Raw genomic sequence first — 16,596 nt, forward strand, 5'->3', positions numbered from 1 at the left:
CAAGACCTTCAGTCATGAAGTCTACTAATGTCTTCATGTGTTTCCATATTGAAAAAAAAAAAAACACTCTTTAAAAATAAAGAATCTGACTTTTTAAAAATGTCAGAATAATGATTTTGACATTCTTTTGATAATAAATTCATTTTATGTGTAGAACACTCCACTTATTCTCACTTGCAATAAATTCAAAAGATGGGGTTTGGTCCCTTTGCTGCTTACTGCAAATTATCCAATCTAATGGACAAAGGAATGCGCTGCCAAAATATAATTACATACATATACTCAGAGCTTCAAAACATTTCTGCTAACAAACTGAATAAAACAGCGTTAAGCTCCCACAAACGCCTCATATGTGAGTGTTTCTAATTCCGTCATATGCTTTTCTCGCCTCTGCGTAGGCAGTTTAATTTAAATCATTTTTTTGATAAGCACTTCTGAAAGTGGAAGATGACTCGAGGGAGATAAGACCGCTGAGTGCATTGTGGTGGCAGTATTTGAAATGCCTGTTTTTGTAGAGTGTGTAGCTGTATGTCTCAGGGAGGGACAGAGAGAGAGAGAGAGAGAGAGAGAGAGAGAGAGAATGTGCAAAACAAGGAGACTGCTTGAGTGTGTAGCTAAGCCTGACTGAATGGCATTTTTCGCTAGTAATTTTGAGAACCAATTCGAAGAGCTCAAAAGAATAAACTGAGACAAATACAATGTGAGGACCATGCCACACTGGTCGTGCCATCTGCTATAAATAGCATGATGATGTTTTCTGCCCACGTCTATCGCGTCTTGACAATACACCCAAGAAATGGCCGGACCGTTTAGCGCCTTCAGCCCAGCAATGAGAAAAGGGGGCAGGGCAAGTTTAGTCTGTCACTTTGAGTCAGTCAGGTCGTGAATCATGCTTAAAGTGAAGCCATATTATAAGACAGCTGAAGAAAACAGATGGCACTTGTAGACCCTCAAAGGACACTTAGGCTGTCACTTAAATTCCAAGCAACAGCGTGAACAGAAAATGTGGAGGCACAGGTTCTGATTACAGCGAGATCTCTATTTACTGTGGATCTCAGTATTGGCCCCAGGCCTTCTGTAAGCAGTGCAGAGTGTCATGGGGAATTTGTGCAGTAGAAATCCAAAGGCAGAAGTGACCACAGGCTGGATCCATCATGACACTCTCTAACAGGGTGCATCATGAAAAGCTTCAAATGCCTCGCAGACATGGACCGTGGAATATGTAATTAAATTTCCATGTGAATGCACTCGAACGGCACCACAGAACCTGATGGAATGGCAGGTGTCACAGGCCTTTCTGGCTAATCAAACTTCAGCTTGCTGGGTTGGTGTGTGCAGCCTGTGGGTGACTGTTGGGAAGTCCTTATAACGTTCTTCTGCATTCACACAGGTATGTTAAACTTGTCAGTTCATTTACTGAATGCCCTAAAGTCAACTGCCAACAATAGAATAACGGTGTTTGTTTAAACATTAAGTTTCTCTTGCTTATTTTTAATCACATTTCATATTCAGCCCTGTTGGGTCCTTAACTCAAAGCCAGCCAATGAAAACATGGCCCCTGTTTAACAGCTCTGATAGAGTTGACAAATTGGATTTATGGAAATCATTGTTTGTTGGTGCTTCTTTGATCAAACAGACAATCCCATCTATTACAGCATCATCTCTAAACAGCCCATGTCGCAAGTCCTCAAAGTGTTGCTGTACTGGTAGAAACAGGATCCATTATTTAATCACAGCAGGTAATTCAGAGCTCTTAAAAACTGCAGAACCTGAGCAGGACCCTTACAGCATCCTGATGCTGAAAGGCTCCCATCACGACGAGAGTGCTGTAATCAGAGGATGACGGAAAGCCGATAGCGTCTGGCACTCATGCCCAGCTAATACCCATTACATCTACCCATTAGCTAGCTCACCGAACCGGATCCACAAGGAACGCTTGCGTTCCTCTCTACACTGATGCTGTCACTGAGCTGCCATATTCCGCTCCAGCCGATCATGTTTCTGTCGTCTAACACGGCCAACCCAGGCTATTAGGCCAAAGAGGAGCATGAGAAGGTTGTCAACCATAGCTTTCCTTTTTGTATTATTATTGGACACATCATTTCAAACAACGCAGCTCAGCAGTTATGACGTTTTAGCAATGTAAGCATTTCTATGTACATCACGAGCTCTCAAGTCCATAGGTGAATATATACTAACTACAGCAAGACAGTACCAGTTTTACAATGTTAGCAATGCACTGCCAACCTGTTCCCAAAGCAGGAGGACTGCTGTCTGGGCAGGCCAGTGGGACTCATTTCATGCAAATGGCTTAAATCAAAGTGGCAGAAATGTATTACGTAGAATTACCCACTCTGTTTATTGCATCCAAACATGTAATCCAGAAACACATGACATCCACAAATCCGATTTGTCATCTGTATCAGAAATGTTAACCACACGCCAAGATTTCATTGGCAGACTAAGCGCCAAGGGCTGACAGACGGGCGAAGCATAATTTAGAATTTATAATAAGTGGGAGATGGTTAAAATAGCAAGGAAACAAAAGGAACTGAGACTCAGAGGCACTGTGACACTGAGAAGGCAACAGACGAGTTATTGCTTTATCAGTTTCTTTTTTTCTTTTTTTGCTCCGATATGTGGGTTGACATCAGTGGTGATTGAAATCCACAGAGGGACCAATTCATTTCTGCTGTTTAATTGAACACAGAAATTAATTGAGCAGAATCAGAATAAGCAGAGGACGTGCTGTTCATGCACATGCCCAAAATCCACTCAAAATCACCATCTTCCACTTTGGTTTGATGGAAAACAGGCTCTAGCTGGGCAAGGTTACCAAACTGTACAAAGAAAGACAAATGACTTCAAGTGCGAATAAAGGAAAGAAAAATATAAATCAAACACCACGGCAATTATTCATACTTAAATTAATCAAAACTTGAGAGTGACACGAATATTAAAGACTTACAGACTATTAGCGCTGAAATGCACGCAGGAGCTGCCAAGCTGTCAGAGTCTTTGCATCATCTGTGCCATAGCAGGAGATGATCTCAAGGGCACAAAGAGGGAAGACACTACACGGGTTTTGAAATCCAGGGTTAAAAAGGATGTGCATGTGTATCGAACCAGAAATGTCTCTGAAGCTACGTGCCTATCCCACATAGGCAACACTCAGCTAGCAAACTGATCATCAGTGTCCATGTCCTACAGGTTGCTGATCTTGGATTCTTTGCAAGACATGCAAGGGGCTGAAAACTCATATAGCCAGGGCAGGTTAACAGGTGCACAGCCTTCCTTTATGCTGGGTTTCAAATGAGCAAATGTGCCCTCACACACATACTATTAAAGGAAGAGAGAATATGAAAGACAGCTATTCTTTCTAATTCAGTTTAATGTTCCAGAGTATCTAGTCTAAATCAAGACATGGACAGAACATTGAGTCTATAGCTGCACACACAGTTCTAGTAGTGTGGCAAAAGAATGCAGCATGCCATATTGTCATGTTCGAAAAGCCTGTTGAACAATTATAGTAGGTCCTCTCCCTCTTGACCAGAGTTTGGGCTAATAATTGATATTTCCATTCCTTCTGGTGCTGTTTGAAGCCATTACACCTACTAATGAGAAATAATACCCTTCTTTTACCCCAGCTGTTTTACCCATAGCAGTGCTATTTCCATGCATGTACAACTTCTATTACTCTCAACACACATATATGGATGCTCTACTTTTTGACCCTGAAGAGAATGCATTTCTCCATCCTTCTGGTATGTGTCAGTTATTGTGAATGAGGAAAATGCCGAAGAAGGAAAGGTGTGAATGTCATTCTCCCTCTCCCGCCCTCTCCATCCTGATGAATCAGGCCACTGATAAATGTAGTCCCTAACTGCCTGAGACAAGCCCTGATCCTGCAGGACCTGGAATGTTAGACACAGGAGCCAGATTCTTAGATTGAGTCCAGGTGCACAGCCTGCTTTGTTCTCCAGAGACTGACAAAGTTAGAGGTAAAAGGATATGGACAGGGAGGAGAGAGAAAGCCTAGAGAATATATAGTTTTTGTTCAGTCATGAGCTTCCCTCATTTCTTTGCACCCTGAAAAGATGGAGAGAGAAGAGGGGGAGATGGGGAGAGATAGAGAGAAGGGGGGAGGAACAGAAGGGAGGGAGTGAGGGGCAGAGAGATGGGGGAACAGAGAAAAAGAAAGACCAGGCTGGAGCTGTGGACGTCTCGAAGGCGTATGCTGCTGCCGGCTTGGGTGGTCTGCAGGGTTTGGGTCAGCTGCTCTTGGGCGATGCCCAGCCTCTATGTCCTTGGGCAAGAAAGGATGAGGCCAGCCTCTGCAAACTTGCAAAGACGCCCTGGGAACGCTTCAGGCAGGACATTTTTGATTCTGAAATCATAAGCTTCTCATTTCCTCCCATTTGATGCAGATTGCCAAATTCACTGGAGGAAAAATGTTTAATTGCAGCTCTTCCCAAGAAAGTCAAAAATACCAGAATGGAAAAAATGACAGTTTGCCATGGAGTGTGCAAGACAGCACACTGAGATCCAAATGAACCTAATTAGACCAGATTTGAACACCGGCAAATTGTACTTGGCGATAATAATTTAGAACCCCTTTATTGGCACCTTGTAGGCTTTGCAAGGGCCTATTCATTTGGCCTACTGTGAAAGAAAAATTAGCTTTTTATTCACTACTAAATATGAGACACGTTTTTTTTTCATTTTCTCCCTAGTTTACTCCAATTTCCATCCCACTATCTAGTTATACTAGACTCTTAAGCATATACTAGTATTTGGACATATATCTGAGGAGCAACACCAACAGGTGAATAAATATATAAATAATCAATCAATCAATCACATATCCTATACTGGGACTTTTTTTGTTCATTTTTGTGTAAGGTGACAGATCCGTAGCTAAAGGCCCCATCTGAGGTCAATAAAATATCGCTTTCTGTGAGACAGTGGGCGGAGGCACCCCTCAGAACAGAGATGCGGAGCTGAGTCGTCGCAGCCCTGGAGCGAGGCAGCGAGGAAGAAAACAGAGCTTGGAAAAGGAGAGTAGAAGGGGAAAAAGCAGGAACTCTAAACTCCAGAGTTATCAGCATAAGCAGAGCCGCTTGAGTAGCGCCTCTCCTGGTCCTGTCCCACCAAGCTGCAGTGGGATAATCCTGGCTGGGAGGTTTTCAGCGGCTGAGTGCTCTTCACCGGAGGGCTGGTTACTAGCTGCAGCTGGGTGCCAGTGAGCCAGGAACAGCGGCTACCTGCCAGCTGCCGGAATGGTCCTGGAGTGCTGCACCTGCAGAGGGGATGCTGAAGGGCCGGGTGGTCCTGGCTGCAGGACGTGCTCCGGTGGCTGTGGAGGTGATAAGTGCACTTGCCCTCTCTTCATTGTTGTGGGGTTGCTAAACCCTACTTGCATAGGAGGTGGGAAATTGATGATGCCAAAGAGGAACTAAAGCATTAACCACCACTGCACAGCTGTGCATGACACAAATTAAACATAACACCCAGATGCTGTGCTGGACTAATGAATGATCTAAAAAACACAGACACAAGTACACGCGGGCAGATAAATAGACCACAAGTGTGGACAGTGAAAGCTGATTTTCAGACACTATAAATAATCGGGTTGCCTGCCAGAATGGCCGAGATGAATGACAGTTCCAGCTGTGAGCGTGTCACTTCCTCTCTGCAGGAAGGCAGGCTACTGTACTAGAAAGTCACCTTGACAGTCCAGAGGAGACGAATCCCCCCATTAAACCCATCCTTCCACACCATTAATGAGCTGTTAGCACATAAACAGAGTCAAATTATACCAAACTCTCCTTACACTACAGTGTAAGACTTACATTAGAACTTACATTAGAAAAGCATTTCAAAAACTGAACCGCAGAAGTACAAATCTATAAAATCTACAAAAATGGTACAAAGGTGAAACCTTCCATCTACTGAACAAGGAAAGCAATATAGGTTTACCAGTGGTTATTTGCTCATTCACTGTGATAATGGTTAAATTAAGGCATATGGCTTAGAGAAACAAGGTAAGATATTGCATTTGTTGAGGGAAGCTATGAACCAGATAAATACAGAGCTCCATGCACATAGGGTGATTTATTTATTTATTTTTTTACTTTTACTTCTAAAAGTGCAAGGGTGTCCAGACATGACTGACGCCAAATGCACGGCAAGTCGGGCAAGACAACGGCAAAACGTACATCGGCTGTGACAAGGTGCTGAACCTCAGAAGGCTGACAATTTGATGGGAATCGATCACAAAAAGACACCAAGACAAAAGAAAGATGTCGCTGGGAATAAGGGGTTGAATCGCACGCTTGTCTGTTCAAGCACATTACAGAGCAAAAGCAGCAGGAAGCTCAGCTGCCCCATACAAGAGAGAAAAAGACTCTCGAGTACAAATGAATTTGGAAGTGAACATTCAACACAGCCACCCATATTGTGACAGATGGAGAGAGAAATAAATTCATCAGAGTTAGCGCATATGCATCAGTTTCTTTAAGTGTGGTCATCTCCTTGTCAAACGCATTAATGCAGCATTTGAACTCCCAGTTTCCGCTGTCTGCATCTTCTGCATCTGTTTCCTCTTTCTTCTCTGGTGGTACATAGGGCTTTAGTCTCATCTCCAATGCAGACCCAAGATGTACAGGCCACCCTTAGACAGACTGTCCCACACAATTAAATTTGAACATAGGCACTACTCATTGTCTAGTGTGAATTAAAAAATAAATCAAGGCAATTTAGTCATCCTCAGCTAGTGAGGCAGTCTGACATTGCAGCGCTTTCTAAATATGCGTTTCTTCATCTTATTCCACTGTAAATTTATTCTGGCACTGTATGCTCGAATATTTAGTCAAAACTGTAAAGAACGGTGTGACCGCGTTATTTCACACCAATAATAAACTACTGCAAAGATTGTACTCACAAGCACCACAATACACAGGCTGAATTAGGGAAAATAAATCCAAACCCAACCAACCAAGCAACTATATAGGCTTGAACAAAAGCACACTGAGAAATGTTCATGTGACTGTTCCAATACCTTCTTATGGAAATAACGCGGGGGGAGGGGGCACGGCATGTCGGTAGTTAACAATAGCGATTTTTGTTCATTTGGCACACAGTGAGCTCTCAGCTAGTGCGGGGCAATTGAGCAGTGAATTGCTTTTTACACGAGTGCAGCGTGAGCAGTCGTGTTCCGCCGCGGCAGAAGGATTACTGCTCGCGTGCGACCCATCTGACTAACGCGAGCAGCTAGATCAGCTTCTCGCGCGCTCACGCGCCGCTAGGACGAGGCGCACGAGCTCGTCAGAAAAGCAGAGGAAAACAAACGCTTCGTGCTCTCCCAAAGAGGCCTACAGAAACCTCCGATCTATTTCTTGCACAATTTCAGTACAATAAACATGGCTGGTAAGGAGTTAAGCTCATCACTAACAAACAGATTGCGAACCAGTAATACATAAATAAAAACAAAAACCTTATTTGAGAAAACATGGATAAATGAAACGTAACAACTTAATGCAAGTCTTCAATCAGATGATGCAGCCAACGCTTTCTACATGATTTCAGGAACTTAAGGTACTTTTGGTGCTTATTTGACAAATATAATCAGCCAGACGTCCTTCTACGAAATTAAGCTCTACCGATGTCTTATATGAAAATAATCATTTCATAAAGCAGAATAAATGTGAATATGACCGGATTTTAAAAAGAATTTCTGCTCTCCGAATCCAGCTGAGAGCGAAGTGTACCCCCAGACAACAGGCTGTGACACTTTCGGGAGAAGTGCTCGATCTAATTAGACACGTTCCCAGGCTTTCAGCTAGCAACACTTCTCAAAGTGATCAATGGAGGCTCATGTTAGGAGTAAGAAGAGGCGACGGAACAAGCGTGGAGAACGACGTTGACGCCCAGAGGGGATGACAAACTAGGCGTGAATGGAAGAAAAAAAGATATATCTTTTTTTCTTCCATCCACAGAGCATGGTCAAGAACGAGCTACCTATGAATGCCACGAAGAAAAGTTGAGCACAAAGCAGAAAGAGACCTCTATACGAACAAAACGACTCCTTATTTTAGGGGACACTTCTAGCTGAAAGTGTATATAAAACAATATAAAACAACGCACCACAATAGCATGAATAGTTTTTCCCCTCAAACCTTTACTTGGCGTTAACTTCTAGCCTCACTGAGATGTGGTTTTATAGCAGGCTATATGTACTACTGAGATTTTTTTAAAAAGTGGTTGTAACTGCTTATAAACTGCATTATTAACTTTTCCTGAGCCCATCATTAGAAATGTCAAAAACAAAACGTGGCTGGGTTCAGTTCCCGTGGCTGTAGTGGAATGGTATCAGGGTGAAAGCCACTGAAGGAGGACGATAAGAACAAAGCAGTAATGAAACGGTCTACCTCGACCTGCTCTATGCAAGCAACCATTTACCAGAATGCAGTGCACGTCAAGAAACAAAGACCTTTCCCCAAACATTTACTTTTCTCACCTCCGTCACAAGCCCTAGTTTATACGCATCAAAGCCTGAAACATGGACCAGGTTTATCTTCCACAAACACAATATTTCCAAAAAAAACAACCCCAACCCCCCCCCCAAACAACGCATTTGCACATGATAATGTACCACCAGTGTGCTCCTATTAGAACTGATCGTATGCATGAGACTCCTCAAATACACATGGTGTGTGGCAGTGGGTTCTGGCAGAAGGGGCAGGAACAGAGAACACAAGTAATGATGCAAAGCCTTTTATAAAGCATACACAATTACTAACACAAATGAAAATAAACATCACAAAAAAGTAATATGAGCATTTAGGTTGCATACTAGTACGAGTTTGGAAAAGTTGCTAGAAAAATGTCATGGTATTTCATGTGGTTCTTACAGGAAGAAATTGTTAGGCAAGAGGCCTAACTTACAGCAAGAGTAGTTCCATCATATAACAGAGGCACAGACTTCACAGTTATTTATAACAAACTTCATTTGGTTCCTTAAACCATCTTGTTATACGCTTTAAAATCATATTTTTAAATGTCTTTTACACACACACACACACACACACACACACACACACGATCTACCCTGCCATCCTTTATGGTTTTAACAATAGGTCTTTATTTTTGCACTCTGTATGAAAAGAGATAAAGGTTATGGTACCAATCCAACCATAAATGAGTTACATGATTTTCCATTTGTTGATTTACATTAAGCCAGCTTTTAAATAACTATAGAAATTTCAAGGTTATACCACAAAATCTCATTCTGTATAATATTGAAAAGATTTGTCTTATTTATTAACTGTCAACTGGCTTATAGCAACATTTTAAATGCTATTGTGTAACAATTCCCTTGCTTCATTTTTACATTTTTTTAACCTTATGCTACTTATAATGCTAGTCAAATATATAATTGACATTTGCACCAGACTAGTTGCCTTTCAATCTGTTTGCAACATCAGTCTTCTAGATCTACTGCAGAAATACAGAAACCATATATGGACTCAGCAGCTTGCACCATTGTCCTGTGTATGAAAAGAAGCCATATAGATTAGATTTTTTGGTCAAAATGTTCGTGTGACCTAACAACTAATCAATCACATTACCGATATTTTCAGTGCATAAACATCTTTTAATTGCAGTGCATTGCAGGGTGAGAACTTATTTCTAATCAACAAACCCAACAGATAAAAGAAAGAGGACAACATATCTAAACCTATAAAAGGGCAATTCTACCCAAAAATCAATTTCAAACATTTATCGGCCGTCACTAGTATTCTGACAGAAAAAAAAAGCATATTGAACTGCTACATGCTTTGCAAGGCAGAATTCAGTGCTGATTCTAAGTTGGCAAACATTTCAAAAGGCATTGTCCAAAGAGCCAGATCATATTACCCACTTTTGTTTTGGCTATTGGGATTTAATTTCAAAATTCAGCAAAATTCTAGGTCTTCTTAGTTCACTCACTAGGTAGTTATGTATTGTAAAGGGGAAAGACTCATACCACCCTGCCTCAAAGATTCAAGGAGTTGCTCAAAAATATTTCAGACTCATAGAGGTCTATATTTATATTCTATATTTGAAAATGTTTCAAATAAGTAATGTCGTAAACTCATTCCATATTCAAGAGAACACAAATAGTGGCATGCCATAAAATGCTGCATACAGCCAAAGAAAGAAGATGGAAATGGATTCCTTCCTTACACAGAAATTAGATTTTATGATCATTGTAAGATCTTATTACTACTAGACATTACATGAGGATAATTAGCCTAGATTTCACAATGGCATATTTGTGTTATTAAATCAGCACTCCTGAACATCCTAGCTCATTTGTCAAACTGCAGCATTGTTCTTGCTCCAAATCCCATCAATGCACAGACCAAATAGGAACCTGATATCAAGCAGATGCAAGCATTTGCTTGAAAGCAGTTTAGCTTCTTCAGGAACAAGGAGGCTAAAGTCTGGAGTAGTTTTGGCCTTCCTGCTTGCCAAAGACTTGAGATTTGGAGTATATCGTTCATTTCAGTTTCTAGACTCATCATTCATTCCACAATGGCATCTTAATCTGAAGTAATTTCTTAGTGGAACCGAGTGGGGATGCAATGTGATCCAGACACCATACATGGATAGAAATCAGGCTGTTCAATTAGCTCTCCAGTGGTCTTTGAATAATACCTGGGTATATGATTTCATTGGAGGAAAGATTTCACTACATTTGAAATGTCCTCATATCCTCTTAACCCTTTCCAGCATTCTGCACATCTGAAAGGGTAAAATGTGCATATATTCCAGACAATACTGGGGACTGAGGCTAATCAGCCCTGGAGGCAAGCCTGGCTATAGGTAACGTGGTCCAACAACTGACTACAGTAGTCGTGTGATTGCAATCTACTATATAAAAAATATGATCTATCAGAGGCTGTCAATGTACCAATGTACTTTAAATTCCTTGCAAAAGAAGACCAGTTAAATTTGGCAACAAATATTTCTGATAAATAAAGAGACGCTCAAAGCTAAAACTGCAGAAAAAGGGTGTTTTGAACAGCACCGCACATACGACAGGAGCAAAGTGCACAGTATATTTGAGGATAAACTAGTTCTTGTCTAACAGCTAAACAAGTGGTAAACGAGGGTGGACTCCAAAGGATGGCCGTTTAAGATAAAGCCGCTAGTCCAGATATTTGGCTTCATTTTCCCACCTCTCCCCCAAACAACACCCATTCATGTTCCCTTCAAGAAAACCCTTAAACCAAACAAGATTTTTAAAGATTTTACATCTCCTGTCCTCATAAGTCCACAACTCTCATAAATAGGAAAGACAAAGACATTCAAAGAAATGTTTCAAAACAGATCTCCTAATCCCCACAGCAGTAAACTGGGGGGCAGAAGTATTTACCAAAAAAATAAAAGTGAGGAATAATAATTAAAAAAACCAAAAACCACCACACACTGATATGTGTTTAAGGACTAGGTCTGTGGCATCGGCCTCTCATCACACGCACGCCTCCCCTGGGTTAATCAAGCTTTTTCTCGGTTGCAGTTTTTTCTTCTGCCTCCGAGTCCCCCACGTTCTCGTCCCTGGGCGCCTCAAGCTTGCCAGCCTGACGCCGCCTCTCCTCCTCCTCCTCCTCCTCCTCCTCTTCCTCCTCCTCCTCATCCGTGAGCCCCTCCCTCTTCATCAGCTCGCTGTCGTCAGACTCGGCCGTGCAGATCCCGTAGCACATGAGGCTAATGACACCCAGCGGCAGGCCGAACAGGAAGCAGCCCAGCAACGGGGAACTGCGGAACACGGACTGCACGAGAAAGAAGCAAACAAACAGAGGCAACAGAGTACATCAGTGCAACAGAACAAGACAGCACGAGAGAAAGGTCGAGAGAGCACAAAAAAGGAGTTAGGTTTTTTTTGTTTGTTTTTCTTAAGTCATGCGTTGACAACCTGAGCCATTTAGAGCACAAACAGAGCAAAAGAGGGAGGGTGAGAGGCTTAGGAAAATGAAGAGCTCAGGTGCAGACAGAAAAGAGAGCAGATGGAGGAGATTTATGTCCATGGTGAGTAGAGTCCAACAGCACACTCCAGCATGAGTCATCAGACACCTCTCGCCCAACAAGACAGATGAATTCACCCAAGGTCTCATGGCACTGCTTTTCTTTCCACACATCTCTCTCCTCCCAACGTCCCCACTCGGCTGGGGCCTTGCATCACATCCAGGTCAACACGAGGACTCCTGCGCATTTCAGCGAAGCTACCTCAACACACGACTAAGACACAATAAATAAGTCAAGATACAAAAAGAGAGAAAGGGGGGAAAAAACACTAAAAAATCATAATAATAAAAAAAAAAAAAAAGCCCTTTAGCGGAATATTAGGTTCATGGGAAGTTCAGCATGCAAAGTTGTTTACTCCTAACTTCAGAAAGACAGGAGCAGGCCTTAGAGAAGGCAGGGAGGGCGCGATGAGTAGGAGCAGAAGTGTTCAACCTGAAAGCTGCAAATGATTTGAAGGCTAAGGCGGCAGAGCACGCAGCATGCTCAGGAGAGAGAAAGCAGCCTCATGACAGAACACCACCTGTGTGACTCATTTGGGCTGACAGGGCTCGGCCAGTGGTGGCCAGGCTTCCTAATGGGTGGCCCAGCTTCAAGCAGCAGGCTGGGCTTTGAACCGGGCCCTGCGCCCAGCCCAGATTCGGCACGCCGCCTCGGTCAGCCAGCAGCCAGCGCAACTGAGAGACAGGATGCTGCGAGAATGAGCACTCAGCATTTGCGCTCAAAAGAGCCAGAAACGGACACTAATAACCCCACGCCAACAACTACTTCTACTAATATAAAGAACTAAAGATAATAAAAGACAACCAATAATGAAAGAATAATTGATGAGTAGTAATTTGGAAAAACATAGTTTGTAACTAAATGAATACAGCTTTAGTGTTTCTCCTTTGGAAGGAAAAATCTACATAACTGGGCCATAACTGGATGATGATGCCTTCCTAGCAATATACTAAGCCATCACAGATATGCATGGCAGTTAATTGCTTCCACTGTTTCAGCAAGCAGCAAGGTGCTTCCAGAGTGTTTAAATAGTTAACAGTCTCCATGGTGACTTGTAATCATGCAAACAATCCAGTGAGTGGATCCTGTTTGTTTGAACACGTCAGAAATAGCTCACACCCAGTTATCAGACAAACCAGGAACATTTCTGGATACGGCAAGTCTGCTTATTAACATTGTAATGAAGGCACCCTCTCTCCATATGACTGCTGCACTGTAAAATATCGAGATCGTAGATGTTCACATTCTCCACACAAGCAAAACACAGCAGTTCACAAACAAGTAGCAGAAAACATCCCAAATCACAGCCATCCTGTTCCTTCTAACACGCCCTACTCTGGACACAACAACCCACACAAGGAGGGTATAACAAATTACAGATGAGCAGACAGCATCTACAGACAACATCCAAAAAAGCTTTAATGGCTTTAAAGGTTAATTGTAATGTGAACAGGGCAGGAAGAAGCAAGATGTGCTGATGCTTGCTTAACCTATTAAACTCCCATTTAAAAGAATACCCCCAACTTCAGTTAGCAAATCAAGATTGCAGGAACTTAGTGCCTCCCAGCTGGAACATTGGCAAGCTCAGCCTGGGCTACTGGGAGCTGTATACACTGATCAGCGTGAACCATGCACAGCCCAGGCTCGGCGCTCTCGGCTTGGACGATTCAGCCCAACAACATGGTGTGGTTTTAATACAATCGTGGAGCTGTGAACTGCATAGAAATCTGGAGATTCCACAAATTCAGTACAACTCTGAGAACAAAGTGTGACCTATGCCAGAGATTTTCAAACCAGTCCTTGAGGTCCCCCAGCCAGACGATGTTTTCGTTCTATGCAAGCCGCCAACGTGCCATAGTCAGCTAACAAAAAGCCCTGTGGTTCTTCACTATCTGGTTCAGGAGTTTTGGGAAGCTGGAACAGGATAAAATCCTGGACTGGCCAGAGATCCCCTGTCTGGACGAAAACCCTGACCTATGTGACTCGAGTAGGTTATGCCAGATAGGCTTCATCATCCACCGAAAGCACGTGTACCATTTTTAAATTCAGGAAATGTCCTGGACCTTGCCGTAACGTATTCTTTTCTACAATGTTCAGGCATAACATGAACATCAGGATTTTAATTCCACGGTCAATGAATCAACTGACAATTACATAGGCAAAGAGGAAGCCTATGCAAAGTTTCACAAGCCTATTATTTTTTTCTGAGAGAACATCTTAAAGGCGTTCCAACTGCGAATGTAATAGAAATGTGTGATTGTCATTCGCTCTGCGGAGCTGAAATGAAGAGTGTTACATCGTTTGATCTTTTTGAAAAACACAGCACCTGCTGAGCTGTGCCAGGTGACTGTGGGTGGGACATGGCAGTTTTAAAATCTGGGGTCAGATTTAATTAACCTGATAGCACTATCCTTCAAGACACCTGCACATCTCAGAACAACAATAAAGTTGGCACATGGCAAATCCCCCCAATTATCTGCTGCCTCTCTGCATTAATCTAAGACCCATTCAATCTGTCTGCTAACTCAGCTATTATTCACAAAACGCACACAGGGTGAATTCTAAAAAGCTTCTATAATGCGCAGTTACTTGAGGGCACTCCACTGGTTAAAAGAACAAAATCCCCTTCTAAAAAAACAGTGTCAGAATGCGGTTGCAGGATTATTTGAATTTCAACGTTCGCCAGCTGAGGATCCGCGGTACTTCCTGCAGTTCTTGGCCTGCCCAATGAAACTGCCTGAAAAGAACAGCAAGGTGGTGGGTCATTTTAATCACATCACATGTACTCCACAATCCCAGATGCCGCAGAGAGGATTATAGTACAGTGGATGAACTAATCAGCCCCATGCGTCGCTCTGTGTGCCTACACGCTCACCGCAGACAGACCACGCCCAGGCCCTACCAAAAAGCAGGAAAGAAAAACTAAATAAATAAAATGAAGAAAGGCCTATGCATGTTCACCCTTGAGGTGTCCCGCTCCTCGCCCCTCCCCCGCTCACCTTCTCGTTCTGCAGTTTCAGCAGATCCAGAGATCTAATCTATCATTTTCCTCCTGAAACTGCACCCACATATCAGGCGGGGGCCGACGGGCACCTTGGATTCACTCGTACTTACCGACGTGCACAATGGAGACAAACGTCAATAACATTTCTCCTCATGCGCACTGTTATGTCTGCCCATCTCCCTTCTACTCTGGCTGGAGTCTGTCTCTGGTAGCCCACTGACACGGATCATTTCATTGCCTCCACCACTAAAACATTCCACACAACCTCCTGTGTGTGTGTGTTTGGGGCGGGGGGGGTGTTCTTTTTTTCTGTCCTAGTCAGCTTTTTCCCCAGCTCTTTCTCGTGAAGGAATTTAATTGAATGCAATTCAGGTGGTTGTTATGCAAGTGGCAAGGGGTCAGGGAAGCAGGCTGGGAAGAAGCTTCATTCATGCAGGTCTATGCAAACAGCAAAAAAATAGAAGCAGAAAAAAAGTAAAAAGAAGTAAAAACCAAAAAACTGAAACACTGGTCAATTTGAGCATCTAAATGTTTAAGCCAATGGACTGTGACCCTGTGTTTTTCTGTAAACTCAACAGATAAAGCATAGCGCTGCGTAAATGAGCTGTCTCCAAGCTCTGCTCTGCAATGCTGGCCATGATGTCACCGGTCCCCTCAGGTCATGTTCTACTCACCATGATGGTGGATCTGGCATCGTAGGCCACGCGCCTGATTTTCTGGAAAATTCCATCGCCTCCGTAGGCCTGTTCACACAAACAGAAGGACAAAGAGGCTGGTGTTAGTTTAGCTGGCCGCAAGCCTGGAGTCCATAACAGCCACCAGCCAAGCGGCCTCAAACCTGCCACGCCTCGAGGGCAGCTGCCCAACCATCTCCACGGCAACATGGTCAGCGGCTGCTTATATAGTGGCCAGCATCTGTGTTGCCAAGTGAAAAATAAGAGAAATTCCAGAAAAGGATAAAACTATTCCGGTCCTTTTCCTTTTTATCTGTTTAAATTATGATTTTTGGCTGTCTTTCCAGTGAGCACTAAGTGAAAAAAGAAAGGGGGAAAAAAATACATTTCCATCTGGCTTTTCATGTCCTCTCCTATAAAAATAAAAACAGCAAAATAACAAAATCTTTCCACTGTAAATAAACAGAATAAAGCTAAAATAAATGTACACAAATATCTAACAAACCAGTTAATAATACAAAACATATATAGGCTTATGAGCTACTCACAGGAATCAAGACATGAATCTCCCTTCATATAAATACCAAAGGCTGCTTATTGAGCCATAAAGCATCTTAGCAAAAAAGGGGAGCTGAAGCTTTACAGGGGGAGCAGAGCTGAAAATACCACTAAGTACCACTAAACTTGCTCCCCCTACAACTGTTTATCTTTGAACAAAACTGTAGCCGATGGTAATGGGGTATTTCTTTTGATGTCCTGAACAAAACATTTTTAAAGGCTTTTAAATGAACTGAAATAACAGCCATCAAAGAGAATTCCTAAGAGAAATGCGGAAGGAGGGGGGAG

General features: G+C 42.7%; 1 protein-coding gene across 1 annotated transcript in view; it reads right to left on the reverse strand.

Annotated features, from left to right (window-relative positions):
- Positions 1-8,759: 8,759 nt before the first annotated feature.
- tmx3b (thioredoxin related transmembrane protein 3b) overlaps positions 8,760-16,596 on the reverse strand; it is a 39,113-nt gene continuing 31,276 nt past the window's right edge. The window contains 2 exon segments of the mRNA XM_035526527.1: positions 8,760-11,819; positions 15,751-15,819. Coding sequence (XP_035382420.1) covers positions 11,541-11,819; positions 15,751-15,819 — 348 coding nt within the window. The 3' untranslated portion in view covers positions 8,760-11,540.

The sequence above is a fragment of the Electrophorus electricus genome, chromosome 5, assembly GCF_013358815.1.
Source record: "Electrophorus electricus isolate fEleEle1 chromosome 5, fEleEle1.pri, whole genome shotgun sequence".
NCBI classification, from domain to species: domain Eukaryota; kingdom Metazoa; phylum Chordata; class Actinopteri; order Gymnotiformes; family Gymnotidae; genus Electrophorus; species Electrophorus electricus.